Source organism: Hippopotamus amphibius, chromosome 10, assembly GCF_030028045.1.
Source record: "Hippopotamus amphibius kiboko isolate mHipAmp2 chromosome 10, mHipAmp2.hap2, whole genome shotgun sequence".
Taxonomy (NCBI): Eukaryota; Metazoa; Chordata; class Mammalia; order Artiodactyla; family Hippopotamidae; genus Hippopotamus; species Hippopotamus amphibius.
The window spans coordinates 47098609-47122159 of NC_080195.1; the positions used below are offsets into that span (position 1 = coordinate 47098609).

Below are 23551 nucleotides of genomic sequence, written 5' to 3' on the forward strand. Positions count from 1 at the left end.
GGTCTTTGTTGCTGCACATGGGCTTTGTCTAGTTGCGGTGAGCAGGGGCTACTATTTGTTGCGGTGTGTCAGCTCTACGCACGTGGGCTTCACTAGCTGCGGCACGTGGGCTCCACTAGCTGCAGCACATGGGCTCAACAGTTGCGGCTCATGGGCTCTAAAGCACAGGCTCAACAGTTGTGGCACATGGGCTTAGTTGCTCCGCGGCATGTGGGATCATCCTGCAGCAGGGATGGAACCCGTGTCCCCTGCAATGGCGGCTGGATTCTTAGCCACTGCGCCACCTAGAAAGTTCCTACTTCAGAATTTTTTTTTTAATTTATTATTTTTTGGGAGGTACACCAAGTTCAATCATCTGTTTTTATACACATATTCCCATATTCCCTCCATCCCTTGACTCCCCCCCCTCACCCTCCCCGTCCCAGTCCTCTAAGGCATCTTCCATCCTCGAGTTGGACTCCCTTTGTTATACAACAACTTCCCATTGACTATCTATTTTACAGTTGGTAGTATGTCTGTGCTACTCTCTTGCTTCGTCTCAGCTTCCCCTTCACCCGCCGCCCCCCCAAACCTCGAGTTCTCCAGTCCATTCTCTGCATCTGCGTCCTTGTTCTTGTCTTGTCACTGAGTTCATCAGTACCATTTTTAGATTCCGTATATGTGAGTTAGCATACAATATTTGTCTTTCTCTTTCTGACTTACTTCACTCTGTATGACAGACTCTAGGTCTATCCACCTCATTACATATAGCTCCATCTCATCCCTTTTTTATTGCTGAGTAATATTCCATTGTATATATATGCCACATCTTCTGTATCCATTCATTTGTTGATGGGCATTTAGGTTGCTTCCATATCCTGGCTATTGTAAACAGTGCTGCAATAAACATTATGGTACATGTCTCTTTGGGGATTATGGTTTTCTTTGGGTATATGCCCAGTAGTGGGGTTACTGGATCATATGGTAGTTCTATTTGTAGTTTTTTAAGGAACCTCCAAATTGTTTTCCATAGTGGCTGTACCAACTTACAGTCCCACCAACAGTGCAGGAGAGTTCCCTTTTCTCCACACCCTCTCCAACATTTGTTGTTTCCAGATTTTGTGATGATGGCCATTCTGATTGGTGTGAGGTGATACCTCATTGTGGCTTTGACTTGCATTTCTCTGATGATTAGTGATGTTGAGCATCTTTTCATGTGTTTGTTGGCCATCTGTACATCTTCTTTGGAGAAATGTCTATTTAGGTCTCCCGCCCATTTCTGGATTGGGTATTTGCTTTTTTGGTATCAAGCTGCATGAGCTGCTTGTATATTTTGGAGTGTAATCCTTTGTCCGTTGTTTCGTAGGCAACTATTTTTTCCCATTCTGAGGGTTGCCTTCTAGTCTTGTTCATGGTTTCTTTCGCTGTGCAAAAGCTTCTAAGTTTCATGAGGGCCCATTTGTTTATTCTTGATTTTATTTCCATGATTCTAGGAGGTGGGTCAAAAAGGATCTTGCTTTGATGGATGTCATAGAGTGTTCTGCCTATGTTTTCCTCTAGGAGTTTTATGCTGTCTGGCCTTACATGTAGGTCTTTAATCCATTTGGAGTTTATTTTTGTGTATGGTGTTAGGAAGTGTACTAATTTCATTCTTTTACACGTAGCTGTCCAATTTTCCCAGCACCACTTATTGAAGAGGCTGTCTTTTTTCCATTGTACATTCGTGCCTCCTTTGTCAAAGAGAAGGTGCCCATATGTCTTTGGGCTTACTTCTGAGTTCTCTATTCTATTCCATTGGTCTTCCTTTCTATTTTTGTGCCAGTACCACACTGTCTTGATCACTATGGCCTTGTAGTATAGTTTGAAGTCAGGAAGCCTGATTCCTCCAACTCCATTTTTCCTTCTCAAGATTGCTTTGGCTATTCGGGGTCTTTTGCGTTTCCATACAAATCGTAAGGTTTCTTGCTCTAGTTCAGTGAAAAATGACATTGGTAATTTGATTGGGATTGCAATGAATCTGTAAATTGCTTTGGGTAGTACAGTCATTTTCACTATGTTGATTCTTCCAATCCAGGAACATGGTATATCCCTCCATCTGTTTGTGTCGTCTTTGATTTCTTTCATCAGTGTCTTAAAGTTTTCTGCATACAGATCTTTTGCCTCCTTGGGCAGGTTTATTCCTAGGTATTTCATTCTTTTTGTTGCAATGGTAAATGGAAGAGTTTCCTTAATTTCTCTTTCTGCTCTTCTGTTGTTAGTGTATAGGAATGCAAGAGATTTCTGTGCATTAATTTTGTATCCTGCTACTTTACTAAACTCATCAATTAGTGCTAGCAGTTTTCTGGTAGAGTCTTTAGGGTTTTCTATATATAATATCATGTCATTGGCAAAGAGTGACAATTTTACTTCTTCTTTTCCAATTTGGATTCCTTTTCTTTCTTTTTCTTCTCTGACTGCTGTGGCTAAAACGTCCAAAACTATGTTGAATAATAATGGTGAGAGTGGACACCCTTGTCTTGTTCCTGTCCTTAGAGGGAATTCTTTCAGTTTTTCCCCATTGAGAACGATGCTGGCTTTTGGTTTCTCATATATGGCTTTTATTATGTTGAGGTAATTTCCTTCTACGCCCATTTTCTGCAGAGCTTTTATCATAAATGGATGTTGAACTTTGTCTGAAGCTTTTTCTGCATCTATTGAGATGATCATATGGTTTTGATCCTTCAATTTGTTGATATGATGTATCACATTGACTGATTTGCATATATTGAAGAATCCTTGCATCCCAGGGATAAACCCCACTTGATCATGGTATATGATTTTTTTAATGTGCTGTTGGATTCTGTTAGCTAGTATTTTGTTGAGGATTTTTGCATCTATGTTCATCAGTGATATTGGTCTGTAGTTTTCTTTTTTTGTGACATCTTTGCCTGGTTTTGGTATCAGGGTGATGGTGGCCTCGTAGAATGAGTTTGGGGGTGTTCCTCCTTCTGCTCTATTTTGGAAGAGTTTGAGAAGGATAGGCGTTAGCTCTTCTCTAAATGTTTGATAGAATTTGCCTGTGAAGCCATCTGGCCCTGGGCTTTTGTGTGTTGGGAGATTTTTAATCACTGCCTCAATTTCCGTACTTGTGATTGGGCTGTTCATAGTTTCTATTTCTTCCTGGTTCAGTCTTGGAAGATTGTATTTTTCTAAGAATGTATCCATTTCTTCCAGGTTATCCAATTTATTGGCATATAGTTGCTTGTAGTAGTCTCTCATGATCTTTTGTATTTCTGTGGTGTCCGTTGTTACTTCTCCTTTTTCATTTCTAATTCTGTTGATTTGCATCTGCTCCCTTTTTTTCTTGATGAGTCTGGCTAATGGTTTATCAATTTCGTTAATCTTCTTAAAGAACCAGCTGGAAAACTGGTTTCAGGGAATGTTTGTTAGGATACCAATCCCATAGGGTGTGAAGTCATATACGTAGATGGGTATAAGCTTGAGAACCCTCCAGGGATGACCACCACACACACTTCCTTCCCTCCAACCACTTGCTCTGGGACCCTGCCTCCACTCATCTTCCAGGCAAACTTTCCTTTCCGATGTTTGCAATTCCATCTGGCAGGTCCTCTCCTCTGTGCTGTGCTTGCTGCTCTACATTTTACATTAACTCCTTAAAGTTAACTCCTCTGTAAATGGCATCTTTCCCAATTTTCCTATGGAGCTATGTGTTTACCCTTTATGCATCCCCCGCCACTTCAATGGCAGATTTGGAGCAACAAAGCTAAACACAGGTGTAACTCGTCATCTTGAATTAAAAGTCAATCATGACTATGCCATTTGTTTTAGAATAGTTAGTCCTGGAAGAACAGACCTTTTAGAAAGTGGACCCAGAGAGATCATCTTTTGCTGGTGTGATTTAAATATGAGACTATATGAAATGATTGAACAAGTCTTTTGAATAATATACAACTCACTGCACATACTGTCTGACGATTCTATTTTTATTAACTGCAAAAAGAGTACGTGAAAACTAATAATGTGCCAAGAAGTATAAAAGAGGAAAAGCAATCATTAAAAATCCCATCATCAATAATTAGTCATGGTGAGCATCTTTTCATGTGCCTCTTGGCAACCTATATGTCCATCGACAGACGAATGGATAAAGAAGATGTGGTACACATATACAATGGCATATTACTCAGCCATAAAAAGGAACACAATTGGGTCCTACGTAGAGACATGGATGGACCTAGAGCTTGTCATACAGAGTGAAGTAAGTCAGAAAGAGAAAAAGAAATATCACATACTAACGCATATACATGGAATCTAGAAAAATGGTACAGATTAAGTGGTTTTCAAGGCAGAAACAGAGACACAAATGTAGGGAACAAACGTATGGACACCAAGGGGGGAAGTGGGGTGGTGGGATGATTCAGGAGATTGAGGCTGACATATATTCACTAATACGTATAAACTAGAAAAGTAATGAGAACCTGCTGTACAGCACAAGGAACTCCACTTCGCTGTACAGCAGAAACTAACACAACACTGTAAAACAACTATACCCCAGTAAAAAAACAGTCCCATCATCAGACCTTTACCCTTAACATTCTGGCATTTCATCTTCAGTGTTTCTGCCCTGCTTCATTTACAGATGTGAAATCATACAGTCAATTCAACTGTGTATTCATTTGAATCCAATAAGCATTTTCCCATTTTATTAATAATTCCCTGGAAAAAATTGTTTAATGACTACATAACAGCCCATGATACAGACATTATGTTTCTTGTAGTTTTGACTTTGAATGTTTTAAATTATGGTAAAATACACATCACATAAAATTTACCACCCTAACCATTTTTAAGTACACTATTCAGGATCATGAGTGTATTCACATTGTTGTGCAGACATTACCTTTTGTGGGTACTTACGCTGCCTCTTCTTTTTCCCTCCTTTTAAAACTTACACACAGTAAAATTCACTTTGGGGGGGGTGTACGATTTCATGGGCTTTGACAAACCCATACAGTTGTGTAAGCATGACCTCACTCAACATGTGACACAGCTCCATCGCCCAGTAAATGCCCTCAGATTGCTCCCCTGAAGCCCACTTCTTTCCACCAGCAGTCCCTGGCAACCACGGAGCTGTTTTCTGCCCCTTTAATTTCACCTTTTGCAAAACGTCATGTAAATGGGATCATACACTGTGTAGTTTTTTGAGACTGACTCCTTTCATTTTTGTTCACGTTTAGGATAAATACCGAGAAATGGATAAAAAATGCCATTCCTTTTATCTCATGACTTCTTCATGGATGCATTTTTAACTCTTGGTTGGCTAAGTATTATTCGATTGGTTGTTTTTTCAACACGGGTAAATGTCTCCCATATTACTGAACATCATACCTCAAATAGGAAAGGCAATGAAGAAGATATATAATTTTTTTCAGGACCCTTTTTCCTCAAAACTGTAGACAAGCTTCACACTTAGACTCGCAGAAGTCTGATTTTTATTCTTTTGTACATGTCTTTATTTTTTCTGCCTGGAAGCTTATCTTGTTTTGCTTTCAGTATTGGAAATAAAAATTGTAGCCAGGGTGGACCTAGTTGTGTGTTTAGTTTCACTGATTTTGACTGAAAAAATAGTTGGCCTTTTGACTGCAAGATTCACGGTCTTTACTTGCAGTGCTGCATATTATTCTCATGTTATAATTTTAATCACTGCTCTTGTTGCGAGAATATCTATAATTCTTAAACTAGAGTTCCCTTTCTCTGCTCCTATTATTTCCTTATTGATCTATGACTTTCTCTAACATACATCTCATTTATTTGACCTTCTCTTATACTTCCAAGAAATCTCCTACAGATATCCCTCCAACACGACTGATCTTCTTTTTCCTGCAGTGACTATTTTGTATTTTATTATCTGATAGACTTTTTTTTTTTTTTTTTTTTTGGCGGTGCCATGAGGCTTGTGGGATCTCGGTTGCCTGACCAGGGATTGAACCCAGGCTCTGGCAGTGAAAGTGAAAGCCTGGAATCCTAACCACTAGGCAACCAGGGAACTCCCTGATACACTTTTCCATACTGCTCTTTCTTTCTTGGCAATCCTTCTTAAACTCCCCATTCTTCAGCCACATCTCACACCACCCTCACCTTACTTTCTGTTCCAACTGCAGCACGTACCTCATTCTCGTCATATCTATTTTCTGTGAGGTGCAGTCCCCGATGGTATTTAGAAAGCACACTGGAGAAAGACATTTTGGAGTGAAAAGAACAGCACTATGGCTGCCTCCAAAAGCATTAGCTAAATGATAATAACACTTTTGAACCGGAATACAGACCAAGTGTCCAAATACTTGCCTCTTTTTAATATATTTCTCTTGACCTGGCATGCAGAACATCTTCGTAGATTATCGCAAGAGGTTGACCCAGTCAGTATTTTCTAACACTGTATGTTTCCATCTTTGTGACTCATCAGAGGGACAGCACTTTGAAATTTATTAAACTCTCAGCCAGGCTACATTAAATTTTAAGCATTCCAGAAGCATCAAACTGGGAATCTGGCAAGAAAAATTTATGAGGGTAAAGAACTCTCTCTTGGTCCAAAGGATAGGACTCCATTCTCCTGGGAAACAACAGCTATGCCAGTAGACAAGGTCAGTTACATACACAACTTATTTCATTGTGCTTATTACATGTGCATAAAAGAAGAAAATAAAGTACAGAAAAAGTGAAAGGGTGATTTGAAGTACTCTGCTTTTTTTTTGGAAAAGCGCCAACTAAGGAAAGCAGCTAATAGGGTAGGGAAGTGATAACCAAAATCTTCTTGTATCATGCTGACTTATAACCCTAAAAAGCTTTTCATTCTAATTTCAAGGGGGCAGGCAACTTAAAAACACATGGCTGAAGAGAGTATTGGAATTGACCTAAATACCGGAATAGGAAAACTGTGGACACTTAGAAAGAATGACATTTGCTTTAAGAGAGTATTAGAGGGAGGGCCCCAGCCCTCAAACTCCCGGGGAGAACTTTTCTTTCCACGGGGAATGTGCAGAAATGGGTTGGCAGCCGGCGCGCACACTGGAAGGCGGTGGTGCCCTGGAAACCGGGACCCGCGCCGCCCCCACCGCCCTTAGAAAAAGCCGCAGAAGGTGCAGCCCCCTCCCCGCCCTCCGGCGGACGCCGCCCGCCGCCGACACGCAGCCGCGGCAGATGCGGAGCCCGTCCCGCGGGGAAGGCGGGCGAGGAGCCGGGCGGGATTCGGTGTCTGGGACCGGCAGGCCCCGCGAGCCCCCGAGGCGGCAGCGCGGCGGAGGAGCTCGCCCCCCTCCCCCCCACCCCCCGCCCCCGGCTGGACCCGCACCCCGGACTCTGCGGGCCTCGGGAGGGAGAGGGGGAGGGGACCGCGGCGGGGGCGCCGGGGGTGGGAGGTGGCGGGGAGAACCTAGGGCCGATCCCCCGAAGGAGGGGGAGCGGCGGCGGGGCGAGTCGACCTGGGGGAGGGGGCCCCGGAGGGGGATCGGGAGCACCAAGGGTGGGAGCAGGGCTCGGGCCACCTTAGGGGTGGGGACCCCGAAGGAGGAGCCTCCCCACCCCAGCCGGAGGCCGCGGGAGCCGAGCGGGAATCAGGGCGCGGCCGGCGGGGATTAGGGGGGAAGCCGGGGGCGTGCAGAGCAGAGTCCCCGTCCGAGGGGGCACGAGCCCCTACGGGAGGGGATGGGGGGTTCCTCCGAGAAGCGGGGGTGCGGGGCGGAGGCGGCGCGGACCAGGTCCCGGGAAGGGGTAGCCAGGCCGGCGGGGAGGGGCCGGGGCCGCAGACAGAACCCCGGGCTACGCGACGTAGGGGAGGGTGGGTGCGGCGACCTGGGGGCAGGGGCGCCGGGAGGACGCGGACACCCACGGGAGGGACCTGGAGTGGAGAGCGGGCGGGGAGGACCCGGCGCGGGCCGAGCGGCGGCGTGGCTGGACGCCAGGGGGCGACGAGGCACAGCGGGGGGACAGGGCGGTGCTCGGCTGGCGGGGCTCCGGCTCCGGAGGCGCAGGGTCGGTGTGGGGCCGTCGGGGGCTATGGGGCGCAGCTCTCACTCACCTCCGGGTGGAAAGCGGCGGAGGAGGCGGAGTCCGTGTTCAGGGTGGGGGGCGGCCACCGCGGGAGTGCAGGAGCCGGGGTGCGGGCGCCGACCGTTGGGGGCCCAGGGCGGCTCAGGACGAGGGCTGACCCGGGAGGGGTCGCCCGGACCGGGGGTGACGGGGGCTCGGTGTGTCGCGCACCGCAGTCGAGCCAGTGATCCATGCAGCTCCTGCCTCCAGCGCGAGTGCAGAGGTGCGAAAGTCGCTGCTGGCGGGGCGGCGCCAGGCGGACACCCGAAGCCCTCCGCGAGCTGACGCCCAGTTCGGCAGTGGTCTCGGGAGGGAGGGCGGGAGAGCAAGAGAGCCGCCAGGGCCGCCTGGAAATGTAGTCTGGGGCGGTTGGGAACCCACCAGTGAGGGGGCGGGGCTTGGGGCGGGGCAGGCGCGGGGCATTGTGGGAGTCGTAGTCCCGGCTCCACCGCTGCAGCACATAATGGCCCCCTAAAGGACTCCAAGCCCCAGAGAGCTGCGGCTGCCTGGTATACGGAGGCGGTGGCTCGGGGACCTCAGACCTCCAGAGCTGGGGAGATGCGGGGGCTTCCCCCTGCTCCGCGATAGGGGAAAGGCAGCTCCAGCGGTAGCGCCTCGGTCTCCGCGGGGGCGGGGGAGGTCAGGGGTCGCCCCTGCGGGTGGGGGCGGGGCTGACGGCCTTGGTCGCGCTGGGCGGTGGCAGCTGGCGCCTCCTCTGTCACCTTTGGGGCTTGGGGGTCTGTAGCCCTTTGCGGGGCTGGGATCCTCACCTCCCAGGAAGGGCAGTGGGCGCTGATGGCGCATCCGCCCCACGGCTGACTCCTCCCTCCCTAGACCCGGCGGAGCGAAGTTGTTTTCCCGGCTGTGGCTTTTCTGGCCGGTTCCAAGGAGTTGACTGATTCAACATAGGAAAGAGACATTCAGCCAACATGATGGGAGAAGATCCAGAAATTTTTACCCAAGAGGATATTGATGAAAGTACAGTCACTCCTTGGAAAAGTAATTGCTATAGAGTTTTAAATACTGAAAGCACTCTTCTTCAGCCTGAGCTCCGTAAGTTCTCATTAGACTGTGTCAGAATAAGGAAGACTGCCACTGTACTACTTTGCAAGGTGGAACTGTGGTTTCAGAGGGAGATACTACTCTATATTTGAAGCATCATAAAGTACAGTGTTTTAGATTTTAACCAGCAATGGAGACTTTTCCTTGATTCCAGGTCACAGGAGCCACTATGAATCTTTATACACGATTTAGAAACACTGATCCTGGTGTGTAGTCTGTAACTCAGCTTTTTTACAAAGTGATAAAGCAAATGGTAACTTTATATGAAAAATCCCACGAGTAAACCCAAGCCCAGAGTTTTTATTTGCCCTAACTATATATTTGAGTTTTCAGACTGAGGACATGTTCTGAGTGGTTTGAGAGTAGGATTAGAACTCTGGTCCTGCTCTACCTAGTACTCTTACTTTGTTCTTCATTTTCCAGGTCATTTTGTCTATTCTCTGCCCCTTGAATTTCCATATGAATTTTAGAAGGAGCTTGTTAGTTTCTTCAGAGAGCCAACTAGGATTTTGATAGGGATTGTGTTGAGTCTGTAGATCATTTTGGGAGTATTGCCATCTTAATATTAAGTCTTCTGATCTGTGATTATGGGATGTCTTTCTGTTAATTTAATTTCTTACAGTGATGTTTTCCAGCTTTCGGAGTTTATTTGGCATTTCTCTTAAGTTTCTTTCTGAGCATTAATTGCTTTTTAAAGTTATTCTAAAATATTGTAAATAGGATTGTTTTGTAGTTTTTTGGTGGATCTCTTAGGATTTTCTATATACAAAATGTTGTCACTGTCAAATAGAAGTAGTTTCACTTCTTTCTTTCCAATCTGAATGCCTTTTATTTCTTTTTCTTGCCTAATCGCCCTGGCTGGGACCTCTAGCAATGCTGAGTAGAAACGGTGAGAGTGGACATTCTCATCTTGTTCCTGGTCTCAGGGAAAAGCATTCAGATTGCGTGAAGGGAAGCACGTGTGAGTGTGTGTGTACGTGTGTGCGTGGGCTCGCAAGCCCCCATGAGTCAGTGTTGTGACCACAGAGCGCCCATCACAGCGCCCACTCGCCAGGCGGACCTTCCTGGTGGTCACTTCCCGCCAGCATCCCGCTGGGAAGTTCAGTTCCCTGGAGTCCCCAGACTTTCCAAGTCCCCGGGACGTCTTTCCTACGCAGGCGAAACAAGGTCGTCCATGCAGCACTGCGTCCAGCTCTGCACCAGACGGCCACCCTCCCGGCGCCCCAGCACCTGACTGTCACCCGCTGCTCGCACTAGGGCACCCAGCACCCTGCAACCGCAGGGCGACACCCGCAGACAGGGCCCAGGTCCAGGCAGAGGGGCTCGGGACCTACGCGAACCTCAGGGGCGGGGCTGACAGGCATCTCCACCCCCGCTCACCCCCTACCACGAGCCCCGAGGACACTCGCGAGCGCGGAAGAGGTCAACAGTTGGTGCAGAAGGCGGAGCCGTGGGGGCAGGCCCGGGCGCGGGGCAGGGCGAGCACCAGGCGGGCCGCGTCCCGCGTGGGCCCCTCGGCTCTGGGCGGTGCATCCTCGTCGGCGAGGCGGGGTCTCCGGGGCGCGGTCACAGCGAGCTCAGGTGCGGCTGCACGTCCAGGGGCCCCGCGGTGCACCGGCGCACCGGGCCCTGGTCGGCCGCCGCGGCCTCCTCCTCATACTGCACGTCGTCGTACTTGCGCCGCTCGTTGAGAAACGACAGCTTCAGCAGCGGGCGCGGGTCGGCGGGCCGCGGTCAGGGCGCTGCAGGCCACCGGGCAGGGGCGGGCGGCGGCCGGGGGCCGCCCGACCGGGCCGCGCCTGCAGCTGTTTCTCCAGGTGGCGCAGCTGGATGACCAGGACGGCCACGGGCATGAGGCTCAGGGAGAAGCGCAGGGCGGCGTCGACCCGGCCCCGAGCCCTACGCGGTCCCCGCGGTGCCGTCTGCGGAGTCGGCCGGCCGGGGTGCGGGCGGGGCACCCGGGGAGGCCGGGCCAGCGGCCACTTCAGGGGGGCGGAGGGCCAGGAGCTGGACAGCAGCCCGAGGGGTGGCTCTGGGGGGGCCGCCTCTTCTTCTCCGCAGCCGCGGCGGTGAGGTGGGGGCCGCCGCCTTGCGGGGGGCGCCGGGCTTGCGGGGCGCCGGGCGCGGGCGGGAAGGGCATGATGCGGCCGGGCCAGCGGCTCGTCAGCGCCCTCGGTCCGGCCGCGGCATCTCAGGCTTCCTCACGTCCTGGCGCCCGCACCCCGGGCTTCACGCCAAGGCACCCCTCCTTCCTCTTTGCTTCCTCCCTCCCTCCCTTCCGGGGCCCTGGGCTCTGCCCGGACTCGCGGCTCCGCGCCCACCTCGGCGGGGCAGCACCGGCCGCCGGGTCCACGCCGAACCAGACGCGCCGGCGGGAGGAGGAGCCGCGCGCGGAGGCCCAGGATGCGGCGGGGCGAGGAGCCTAGGCGCCCGGCGCGTGTCACGACCCACTGGGCCTCCCCACCGTTTCATATTCTTTATCAGCTATCAAAGAACATTCACATACACAGCCTCAATTTATTCTTTAACAACCTCCCAGTTGTTATATTTTTAATACAAATGCAAAGTTAATATTTTACTTTGAAAATATGATCTCACGAATTCCCATAACAATGAAAAGCATAAATGTGTTAATATTTGTACACTCCTGTGCCTTCCTGAATGGTCCTGAGGGTGGAAGAGGGAAGGATAGAAACTGGGTTGACTTAGGATTTTTTAAAAGTTTCTATTTGGCTCATGTTCCCTAAAAACATCCAAAAGCAATTGCCACACACCCACCTCCAACACATGCTGAATGATAAGGATGCATATGTCAACTTTCAGGAGGTTTAAAAAAGAAACTCCTCCCATTATAACAGTTTCACGACTATCATTGTAACAACCCATAATCCATAAGAGTATCACCAAGAACCGCAGGAAGCACGCGGCCACCCACATAGCATTTGTCCTGTAGGCCTGTGTCATGTGTGGGATACAACAACAGCCCATACACAGTAAAAACTATTTAGAGAAATTCAAGTCTCTCAACAACACGTTGGCACACAGTTACCATTTGGATCCATCCATGTCAGCTTTTTTGTTGTTGCTGTTAAGCTTTTTATTGGAATATAAGTGCTTTACACTCTTGTACCAGTTTTTGCGGTACACCAAAGTGAATCAGCTGTATTTATACATATATCCCCATATCCCCTCCCTCCCATGACTCCCTCCTGCCTTCCCTGTCCTGGCCCTCTAAAGCATCACCCATCATGGAGTTGATCTCCCTTTGTTATACAGCAACTTCCCACTAGCTGTCTATTTTTACAGTTGGTAGTGTATCTATGTCTATGCTACTCTCTGACTTCGTCCTAGCTTCCCCTTCGCTGCCCCACCCAACCCCGTGTCCTCAAGTCCATTCTTAGTTTTTATGGTTAGCTTTTACAAGCACAGGCTTTGACGTCAAAAAGAGACGGGTTCAACTCTACCTGCCCCTTACTAGTCATGACTTTGAACACACTGTTTAACTTTCCTAAGCTTCAGTTTCCAAAAGAGACATAATTATATGATTATTATGAGGGATAATAAGACAACAGGTATAAATCAGATAAATATCACACGTTATGGCATATTTTCAGGACTCAATAACTATTAAGTACTATTATCACTGTCATATAAATCCTATATGTGAGCAAACCAAAAGTTCTCAACCTTCACTTCCTCCCAGCATCCTTGAGGGCTACGACACATTCCCATATCAACAGATGACCTTTGGGGGCATTGCTGTTGTGAGGGGAAGCGTGTGTACTCATGTGCAGGCATGTTCTCATGTACGTATACTGCACCATCCTGAGAAGACACGCCAAAGATTTAAGATAGAAGTAGAGGGAAATACAGGTTGACAGAAAGCTTGGTACGTGATTCTGATAAATAACTCCTCTCCCCAGAAAGAATCACTGAACCAGGCTGAAACTGAAGATTAAATAGTCTAAGTAGGAAAGGAATATGGTTTTTAAGGTGTGACTGGAAGTAATAGAGAAAGAAGATCAAATGAGAAGACAGTCAAATTTATGTTTACTTTAGGGGAAAAAAAGAGAACAGAAACTCCGTAAATAAGTTAAAAACACATAAGAAAATTAGTATATGAGATAATATCTCAAGTCAGGGGAGAAAGGACCTATTAATGTGATGGTGGAATAACTGGATAGCCATATGGGAAAGATATATTGCATCTATTCCTCCTGCCATGTTCCAGGACAATTTCTACATAAATTAAAGAATAAATAATTTTTAAACTATACAACTATTATAAGAAAACATAAGTTAATATCTTCACAATCTATGAATATGATACATACTGTTAATATTAACTACATAAAATTAATATTTAAATGCATGATAAAACTGTGAGAAAAGTAAAAAAGATACGTGAGATTCTAGAGGAAAGTATTTACAACTCACATCACAAAAAACAGAGCTATAGTTTTAAAAGAACTTCCTTTGAGGACACGGGAAGAGGGATAGGAGAAGCTGGAACAAAGTGAGAGAGTAGCAGTGACATTTATACACTACCAAATGTAAAACAGCTAGTGGGAAGCAACTGCATAACACAGGGAGATCAAGGCTCTGATTGGTGAAGACCTAGAGGGGTGCGATAGGGAGGGTGGGAGGGTGGCTCAAGAAGGAGGGGATATGGGGATATATGTATAAATACAGCTGACTCGCTTTGTTGTACAGCAGAAGCTGGCACAACGGTGTAAAGGTATTATACTCCAATAAAGATCGAAAGAAAAAAAAATTTTTTTTAAATAAATGAAAGAACTTCTTAAGAAAACACATAGAAAAATTGGCAAAATATATGAATTTACAGTTCATATATAAGGAGATAAAAATAAACCTCAAATACATGAAAAAAGTTGTCTTCCACGTTAAGATATATGCAGAGTAATAACACAGGGAGATCAACTCCGTGGTGGGTGATGGTTTGGAGGGCTGGAATAGGGAGGGAGGGAGTTGTGGGAGGGAAGGGATTTGGGGATATATGTATGGATACAGCTGGTTCACGTTGGTGTAACTCAAAAACTGGCAAAACAGTGTAAAGCAATTATATTCCAATAAAGAGCTTAAAAAATACATATATGCAGAGTAAAACCAAGCTGAAATATCACTTTTGGCCTATATGACATCAAATATCTGACATCAATATTTAATATTACAGCCTATTGGTTAAACTATACAGAAAAGGGACACTCGTATGCATCATTGATGAGGATACAAAATAGTGTAACATCTTGGCAAGATAACATCTCCAAATATTGCCATGCTACTAACTTTTGACCCAGCAACCCTAATTCTACCCTAACAATACATGGAAGAAAATACAGAATAACCAATGCACCAGGTTACTTGTTGAAGTATTGCTTTTAACAGAAAAAGAATAGAAAATACCCAAATGACAATCAGTAAGGATTGCATCAATTATATGCGATGAAATATTAAGCAACTATAAAAATGTGGGAAATATCTCTGAATACTGTTCTGGTGGAATCTATATGGCATGTTAAGTGAAAACAGTAAGGTGAAGAAGAATGTCTCTGGTATGCTAATTTTTGTGTTAAAATAGAGATGCACATATTGGCTTTATATGTATATATAATTATAAATATATATGTTATAAACACTTATGTATTTTAAATGATAAAATATTAAAATGTTTTCTTGAGGAAGAAGGAAGCTGGGTAAGAGACAGGAATAAAAGCTAGACATTTCTGAATATTTTGTAGTTTTGACTTTGAAATCATGTAAATGATTTTACATAATTTAAAATTAAATTAACTTAAAATAGCAATCTCTAAAAATGCAATTCAAACTGAAACAATTGTTTTCATGGTATTTGTGTGTGTAAGTATGAATTGTCTACAGCATGGAAATAAGGAGATCTTTTCTAACCACAGCCTCAAAATTCAATTTTTGACTCAGTTAATTGTGATGGTTAATTTGCAGCTTGGCTAGGCCACAGGACCTGCATACGTGCTCAAACACCAGTCTAGATCTTGCTGTGAAAGTAGTTTTTAGATGAGAGTAACATTTAAATCAACAGATTTTGAGCAAAGCAGGCTACCCTATATAACGTGGGTTGCCTTATCCAGTCAGTTGAAGGCCTTAACAGAAAAATACTGACACCTCCTGAGGAACACAGAATTCTGACACCAGACTACTTTGGACTCAAAGTGCAACATCAACCCTTCCTTGGGTCTCCAGTCTGCTGGATTTTGCATTTGCCACGATTATATGAGCCAGTTCCTTAAAATAAATACAGCACACACACACACATCCCTATTGGTCTGTTTCTCTAAAGAACCCAGACTAATACATGAATTTAATGTATTTTGTGTATTTTCTATTTCATTGATTTATCTATAATGTTTCTTGTTTCTTTTCTAATCACAACACTAAATTAAATTTCTAAGTAATGCTTTAGTTGCATAACAAAATTTTACTTTGTAATTTTATTATAATTAAGTTCAAAATACTTTCCACTCGCCCTTGTAAGTTCTTCCCGGAAAATATTCAGAAATATGATGCTTAATTTTAATATACTTGGGCTTTTCTCTACATATATTATGGTTGTTGGTTTCTGATTTAATTACGTCGTGATCAGGGAACATACTGTGTTAAGGTGCAAATCTTGAAGGGGTTTTTAGATGCACTTTATGACCTTAGTGAACATTACCTGTGCTCTCACAGGAGTGTTCTGCTCCTGTTGAGTATAGTATGATTGCCAACTAGGTCAAGGTGATAAATGTCAGTGTTCAAATCATCTATGTTTTTCTGAATGTTGTTTACATATCAATTACTGACAGATGCCTGTTAAAATACCCAATTATAATAGTAGTTCTGTCACATTTATTACATCTACATACATTATAAACCCCACAATAGGCTGTTATGACTTTCGCTTTAAATACTGAGATATCTTTTAAAGAAATTAACCAGTCACATATTTACCATTTCTGATGTGCTTCATTCCCTTCTAAAGACATAGTTTCCATTTCATATCCTTGCCTTTTAACCTTAACAACTTTCCTTTAGGGACCTCCCTGGTGGTCCAGTGGTTAAGACTATGTGCTTCCAGTGCGGGGTGGCGGGGTGGGGTGCCTGGATTTCATCCCTGGTCAGGGAACTAAGATCCCACATGGCACGGCCAAAACATTTTTTTTTTAAATTTCTTTAGTATCTATTATAGAGAAATCTTTGCTGGCAGTGAAATTTTCTCGTATGTGAGAACAACCAACTTCACCTTTATTTATAAAAGATATTATTGGAAGACGTGAAATTATGGTGACAGCTTTTTTTTTTTTTCCACCATTTTGAAGTTGCCATTCTATTACCTTTTGGCCTATTTTTTTTTTTTTTTTGAGGTCACGATGTCTATGTATTCCCCACACGTCACGTTACGCTTGTCACCAAGGCCAGCACGCAGGAGTTAGGACACGGGTCCCCAGACGTGTGCCAGACCGCGGGGGACTGGCGGCGACCCCCTCCTAGTCAGCTGCACACGCGGCGCGGGGTCCCCTGGCAGCGGCCCCACAGCCCAGGGCGCCTCCAGCTGCCCCGCCGCCCACCGGCCTCTCCTCCCCGCCCCTCCCCGCCCCGGGCCGCCGGGACGCCCACGGGGGCTGTCCGGCGATCTCAGGCCCAGGCGGGGGGCCCTCCTGCAGCAGCCGCCCCCTGGGGAGGAGGGCCCGCCGAGGCCACAGAGGCGCCGTGCCGGCGGGACGCCCTGGGGGCGGGAGGGCGGCGGCCGGGACCCGCAGCAGGGCTGGGCCGGGCCGGAGGCGGTGCGGGCGCCCCTCGCGGGCGGGCGATCGCGAGCCCTGGGAAGGGGGCGTGGAGAGCAGCCCCGCGTCCAGCCACATGCGCGCCCCGAAGAGAGGCCGGGACACGGCCCCGCCGCCCAGGCCGCCCGCTTCGCCCCGCCGGGCGCAGGGAGACTGGGCGCCGGGAGAGACCGGCTCCGGGAACCTGCAGCCGCAGCTCCTCATGCGAGAACCCGGGTCCGAGGGCCGGGCCGGCTGGCGGGGAGCTCGTCCAAGCGGGGGGCGGCCGGGGCGGCCAAGGCGGGCTCAGAAAGCAGCTTCCGGGGGCTGGGCGGCCCCTGAACAGATGGCGGGGGCGGGGCTGCGGGCGGGGCTGGGGGCCCGGCATCCGCAGGGGCGCTTCTCACCAGAGTACCCCGCCCACCCCGCGGTCCTCTAGGAAACACTGTAGTGAGTGGGGTTTCAGCGGCTGGGGGGAGGTGGTGCTGGTCTGCGCTCACAGCTTGGGGCTCTGTTTCCAGAAGGGTCTGAGGGCCGTGACAGAGCACAAAAAGGGAAGGGAGGGTGGAGGCAAAAACATGAAACTAATAAAATCCCTCTTAACATGCAGGTCCAATTTCTTTTTCTCTCGTGGGCGGGCCAATGGGAGGAGACGGAAAAGTGCGAGAAGGCTTCCAGTGGGCCAGGGAGGACCCGATGGCACTGGAGAGCGGGGCGGTCATTCCTGCTGGTCGTCCTTGCTGGCACTGGGGGTCCGACTCCGGATCTGACTTCGGAGCTGTTCTGTCAACTCTGGGCTCTGCTGCTGCATCTGCTGAGCGAACTGCCGGCCCGCCTGGATGAGGCTGGCCAGATCATTCTGAGAGGGGCTGGTGCCGGGAGTCCCCAAGAGGTTGTGGCCGCTGGAAATCATGCCAGACGTGAGCTGTTGAACTTGGGGGTTGTTCATGAGGCTTGATGCCCCACTCATAAAGCTGGGGTTGTTGAGCAGGCCCGCGATGTCGAAGCTGCCAACGCCTCCCCTCGGGCTGGGCGCCTCTCTCAGCCGCAGCTCCACCACCTTGAGGCTGGAAGTGTAGGTCTCCTGTTGGGGTCCAGCTCCAGGGCCTTCCTGTAGCAGGCCATGGGCCACCGTGTGCTTGTTCAGGCTGGACAGCGCCAGGCGCATCCTGCCGGAAGCCTCGCTGTAGGACCTGTCTATGCAGATGGCCCGCTGGCAGTCCTGCAGCACCCCCGCATATTTCCCCAGTTTGCTGTGGGCCCCGGCTCTGTGACAGACGCAGACGGAGTTGGTGGGGTTCAGCTCCATGGCTTTCCAGTAGGAGTGCATGGCGGCCTCAAAGTTTCCTATCTTCATCTGTGCGTTTCCTTCGGTTTTGAGACATTCTGCCTCCGCCGAGTCCCCCTCCGAAGGCAGGGTTCGCTGGGGACTTCTCAGATCCGTCAGCATCTCCTTGCCCGCACAGCCGCTTCAAATATTTCCAGGAGAGCCTGGGGGAGCATGAGGTCGCTGTCCTCCACCATCACCCCAAAAACGGTCTCCAGGCACCGGATGGTGACTTCCAGGCTCTCCTGGGTGTCGGTTGAGAGCCCCCCCCCCCCCCCCCCCGGAGCTGGTCGTGCAGGAACCAGATGATGGCATAGGCCAGGAGCTTCTTGTCATCCATCCTGAGACAGGAGGAGACAGGCCTGGGGCTTCAGGATCTTTTAGGCAGCTGAACCCCCCAATATTTTTCTAATGAGATATCAATCATCATTCTTATGATTTGTGTGACACAAGTAATGAGTTATTTTTCTCTTGCTCCTTTTCAGAATTCTCTTTATCTTTGGTCGTCAGTAGTTTGACTATTAGATGCTTAGATGTTGTTTTCTTTATATATGTATATCCCCACTTGGATTTCACTGAGTTGTTTGGATATGCAAGTCATTTGATTTGTACCAAATTTGGGAGATTTTAATGCATTAACTGAGCAATTTTTTTTCTCCATTCTCCTTCCTTTTATTCAGAGACTCTATTTACACTTATGTTAGACTGCTTGATATTGTTCCAAAGTCCACTTAGGCTCACTTCATAGCTTTTAATCTTCTTCACTTTTTCAGACAAGATAATTTCCATTGCTCTATCTTGATTTTAACTTACTTTTACCATTATTCAATTGGCCATGTAGCCAGTCTAGAATTTCCATTAGGTTCTTTCTTATGTTTTTCACTTCTCTGCTATTTCTCATCTTTTTATTCATTTTGACTCTATTGTTCTTTAAGTCTTTGAATATATTTATAACAGCATTGTACAGAGTATAGATTCCATTATCTTCCTCTGGAGGGAACTGATTCTTGTTCTAGCATGCACTCAGTGTGGCTGGGCTTATGTTCCAAATTCTGTCTGCCTTGCTCAAACTGCTCAACATCTCAGCCTATCAGCTTTTACCTTTCACTAGTAATCTCAACTGCACATTTATGTGCAGTTTATGGGAGAGCCAAAGAGTTGAGAGGTTATAAACAAAATTTGAGACTACCATTACTGAGGGTCCCTCATTTATTGAATTTCTCTTCTCATCTTTTGGTCCCTCTTGCAGTCCCCAAACTCCATCCTCTGGTTCTACACGCCTTTAAGAATTCAATTTTCTCCTTGACTTTTAGTTACTATATGCTGTATAAATAAGGGGTTTCCCTAAGACAAAAACTATATAAACCCTTTTCTCAGGGGCTGACTCCTATCTAGTTTCTGCCAGATTTGAGTTACTTTCCAGTGTCTTCAAATAGTTGCTTTTTATATTTTGTCCAAACTTAATAGTTGATATCAGTGGAAATTATCATTTAATACAAACTCCAGTTTCATTACTCATAATTAAAATCTTAGACATTGATTTTGAGACATGCTATGCTGGTTAAGCATAACTCTTACTATAACTCACTTAACAAACTAATATAAAACTCTTCTTAAGGTAAGTCGTTGCTGCAAAAGAGTAAAGTTGGACCCTTTCCCCTATACAATACACAAAATTAACTCCCCATGGATCATAGGCATAAATATAAGAACTAAAACTATGAGACACTGGTAAAAAAAAAAAAAGGAAAAAATCTTTATGACCTTGGATTACGCAAGGCCTTCTTAAGTGTGATACCAAAAGCACAAGCTACAAAGAAATAATCATAAAGTTGGACTTCATCACAATTAAATACTTTGCCTTATCTTTTCTAGGAGAGAGAATATCACAAATCTCAACTTATCTGTGAGTAGACAAAAAACAAATTTCAATTGAGATATGAGTGATACATCCATCATCACTGCAAGTTATGGGTGAAGAGAGAAAGAAGAGAAAATGAAGAGAATCCATGTAAAAGATGCCAAAGGTGTGGAAGACATATCATCTCTCTAAAGAGAGGAAGTATTAAAAAATGGAAGATTGGAATGGCTATGAAGCAACGAAACATGGGATGTTAAGTAAACCCATTTTGAAATCTTTTAAATCCTGTTTTATACTAATGAATTTGTAAACATAATGAATTTTTCTGGTTAACTTATATAAAAATGTTTTCATGTAAACATTTTGTCATTCTTGTGTACTATCCTCCTGGACAAAAGGTCTGGATAAACAAAGGAGAAGGCTGATATTAGTAGTGCATCAGATTTTGGTTACTAAATGAGACACACCACAACCAACAGAAAAAACAACAAAAAGAGCACCTGGGAAGGCGTGGTGGAGAGGAGAGAATAGCAATGCTTTTTGTCTTTCAAAACTGCTCCAGAAAATCTTTCCTCTCCTCCTAAAAACAAACAAACAGAAACAGACAGAAAAAACACCCAAAAAACAAAATAAAACAAATTGTGCTGCTTTTCTTAGATTCTGTGCTACAGTGAATCTTTTGGATTCAGACTGACTTACTGCGAAGCCTATAATCACAACTGACAAGATGTTCTTTGTTTTGGGGGGCTGAATAACATTCCATTTAAGTTCATACCTCATTTTCTTGATCCATTCATTCATTGATAGACATTCAGATTGTTTATGTGTCTTGGCTACTGTGAATAATGCTGCAGTGAAAATAAAAGTGCAGTTACCTCTTAAAGATCCTGATTTTAATTCCTATGGATAAATATCCAGAAGAATTGCAGGGTCACATGGTAGGTAAAGTTTTAATTTTGGGGAAACTTCCATCCTATTTTCTATACTCTCTATGCCAACTTACATACCCACCAGCAGTGTAACAGGATCCCCTTTTCCTCACATCCTTCACCCTTTCTTCACTATCATGTACTTGCTGGCCATTTGTAGGTCTGCTTTGGAGAAATGTCTATTCAGGTCCTTTGCCCAATTTTAATCAGTTTTTTAAAAATTTGTCTTGTTTTGTTTTTAGCTATTGAGTTGAATGAATTTTGTTTGTATTTTGGATTTTAACCCCTTATCAGACTTATGCTATGAAAATATTTTCCCCTGTTCTATAGACACCTTTCAATCTTTGACTGTTTCCTTTGTTATGCATAAGCTTTTCAGTTTCATGTGCTGTTGATTTCAGTCAGTTAATATTTTGTTGAGAGTTTTTTGCATCTATATTCTTCAATAATATTGGCCTGTAGTATTATTTTTTTGTAGTGTCCTTATCTGGCTTTGGTATCAGGGTAATTCTGGCTTTATAAAATAAGTTTGGGAGTATTCATTCCCTCTTCTTCAATTTCTTGGGAAGAGTTTTAGAAAGATTGGCATTAATTCTTTAAATTCTGGGTAGAATTTACACTGAAAATATTCTAGTGCTGGGGTCTTTACAACAATGCAGTGGCTAGAAGTTGAAAATAAAACTGAGAAACAAAAGATGAATAATCTTGAAGTTTAAAAACTTGTACTTAATACTAGGATGAAAGTGGAAATACAGAGAAAAAACAAATTAATTTCCTAAATACTGATGATAAAGCAGTACATACCAAGATAAATGAGATATAGTTAAAGCGGTGATCAGAGAAAACTCCAGAGCCATATACACATACATTGATTAAAAACAAAAGAATTAAAGAAGGGAATTAAATTGCCATCTCAAATTTTAAAAAAAGAGTAAACAAGGAAACAACAAAGTAAAAGTAAAAATTAATAAATTAAAGAAAAAGGTACATCAAATCAGTAAATCAAAAATCTTGTTTTTTAAAAAAAAGCTGCAAATTAGACAATCCATTAGATAATTTCATAAAGGATAACAAGAAATAAAGCACAAAAGTAGATAAATAACAAGTGAAAATAATGATTAATAATCAACAAAAAAGCACTAAAAACAATGTTCACATCTGTGTAAACAAACTCGAAAGCTATATGAAATGGATAATATTCTAGGAAAATTCATTTAACTACTACTGACTGCAGTAGAAATATGACACTTAAAAAACACTAACTTCCACAGAAATAATGCAGGTATTTATCAAGGAATTATAAAATACACACACACACACATGCACACACACACCAGGTTTAAATGGTTTCATAGATAACTGTACAAAACATTTTCAAATCAGATAGTATCACTAAAAACAAATTGTTCCAAAGAATTGAAAAATGAACATTACTTCCAATTTGTTTTTCATGAAACAGTGTAAAATTGTACCCTAATGAAATAAAAATAGTACCAGAACAAACGTTACAGGCCAATATTACTCATGAATATTACGCTTAAAATTCTGTAGGTAATATTAGTGAATTTGACCTCCTTTCTGGTATGACACATGAGAAGTAACTACCAATAGATCTGAGATACAAATGTGAAACATGAGGATACACAAATATAGGTACAAAATAGGAGTGAATTCCTAAAAATCCTGAGTGTAAGGGAAATTTTTCTAACTATGACACTAAAAACAGATGAGATATTTTTAGTGATAAATTAAAATAATAACAAACTCGATAACCCAAAATATTTTTAAAAAAGAAATGTAAATTCAAAATACAAATTGGGAGTAAATATTTACAATATATATCAGATAATGAACTCATATTATGAAATACGCAAAGAACTGTTAAAATTGAAGGAGGAAGATGAGACATAAACAGCGGTGACATCAGAGTAAATGGCAGAATAGGCAGCTCCATGGACCTATTACTCTGCAGAAACACTGAAAAGTCAAGCAAAAACTATCAGAATCAACTTTTTCAGAGGTCTGGAAAATAGTCAGAAGCTTATAGCAAACAAGTAAACACTGAATCAAGAAAAAGGTAACTTAAAAGTGACAGGGTAGCTTTGTGGCATTTGTACTTGCCCTTTCATCATACCCCTTTCTAGCTCAGCATCAGTTGTGAAGATGATGGCCCTTTCCTGTGTGAGATCCCAGTCCTTGTGTTTCTTTGGCTCTAACCTGTCTGAGGGCCACCTGAAAGAACTATGTAAGGCTTTGGACTTTGTTTCCCCTAACTCAGAGATCACTCAAGGTGGAAGAGGGGCAAGCATTGTTCAAAAACATTGTAAGGCAAATGAAAAACCCACAGCCATCTGGGACAATTGAATCCATCCCTGAAAACCTGGGAGGAGAAACTAGGAGCTGGGATTTTTTTGGAAATGAGGGTACACAAAACCGCACATTGATATTGGGGAATTTAGAAACCCACACATCAATACATGTCAAGGCAAAACACGCACTCAGAAAATGCTTGAGA

At 45.0% G+C, this 23551-nt stretch overlaps 1 protein-coding gene and 2 pseudogenes across 3 annotated transcripts in view; all 3 read right to left on the reverse strand.

Moving 5' to 3' along the window:
• LOC130830034 (cyclin-Y-like protein 1) overlaps positions 1-8394 on the reverse strand; it is an 81257-nt gene extending 72863 nt beyond the window's left edge. For 2 of the 3 annotated variants that reach the window (XM_057696908.1, XM_057696905.1), the window contains exon 1: positions 8051-8394. In XM_057696908.1, coding sequence (XP_057552891.1) covers positions 8051-8254 — 204 coding nt within the window. In that variant the 5' untranslated portion in view covers positions 8255-8394. Of the gene's footprint in view, positions 1-6317; positions 6522-8050 lie in introns of all 3 variants that reach the window. The other variant, XM_057696907.1, reaches the window with a different exon arrangement.
• Positions 8395-10689: 2295 nt separating this feature from the next.
• On the reverse strand, positions 10690-11595 carry LOC130829818 (proline-rich protein 18-like; annotated as a pseudogene).
• Positions 11596-17637: 6042 nt separating this feature from the next.
• LOC130830588 (small glutamine-rich tetratricopeptide repeat-containing protein alpha-like) lies at positions 17638-18586 on the reverse strand (annotated as a pseudogene).
• Between the last annotated feature and the right edge of the window lie 4965 nt (positions 18587-23551).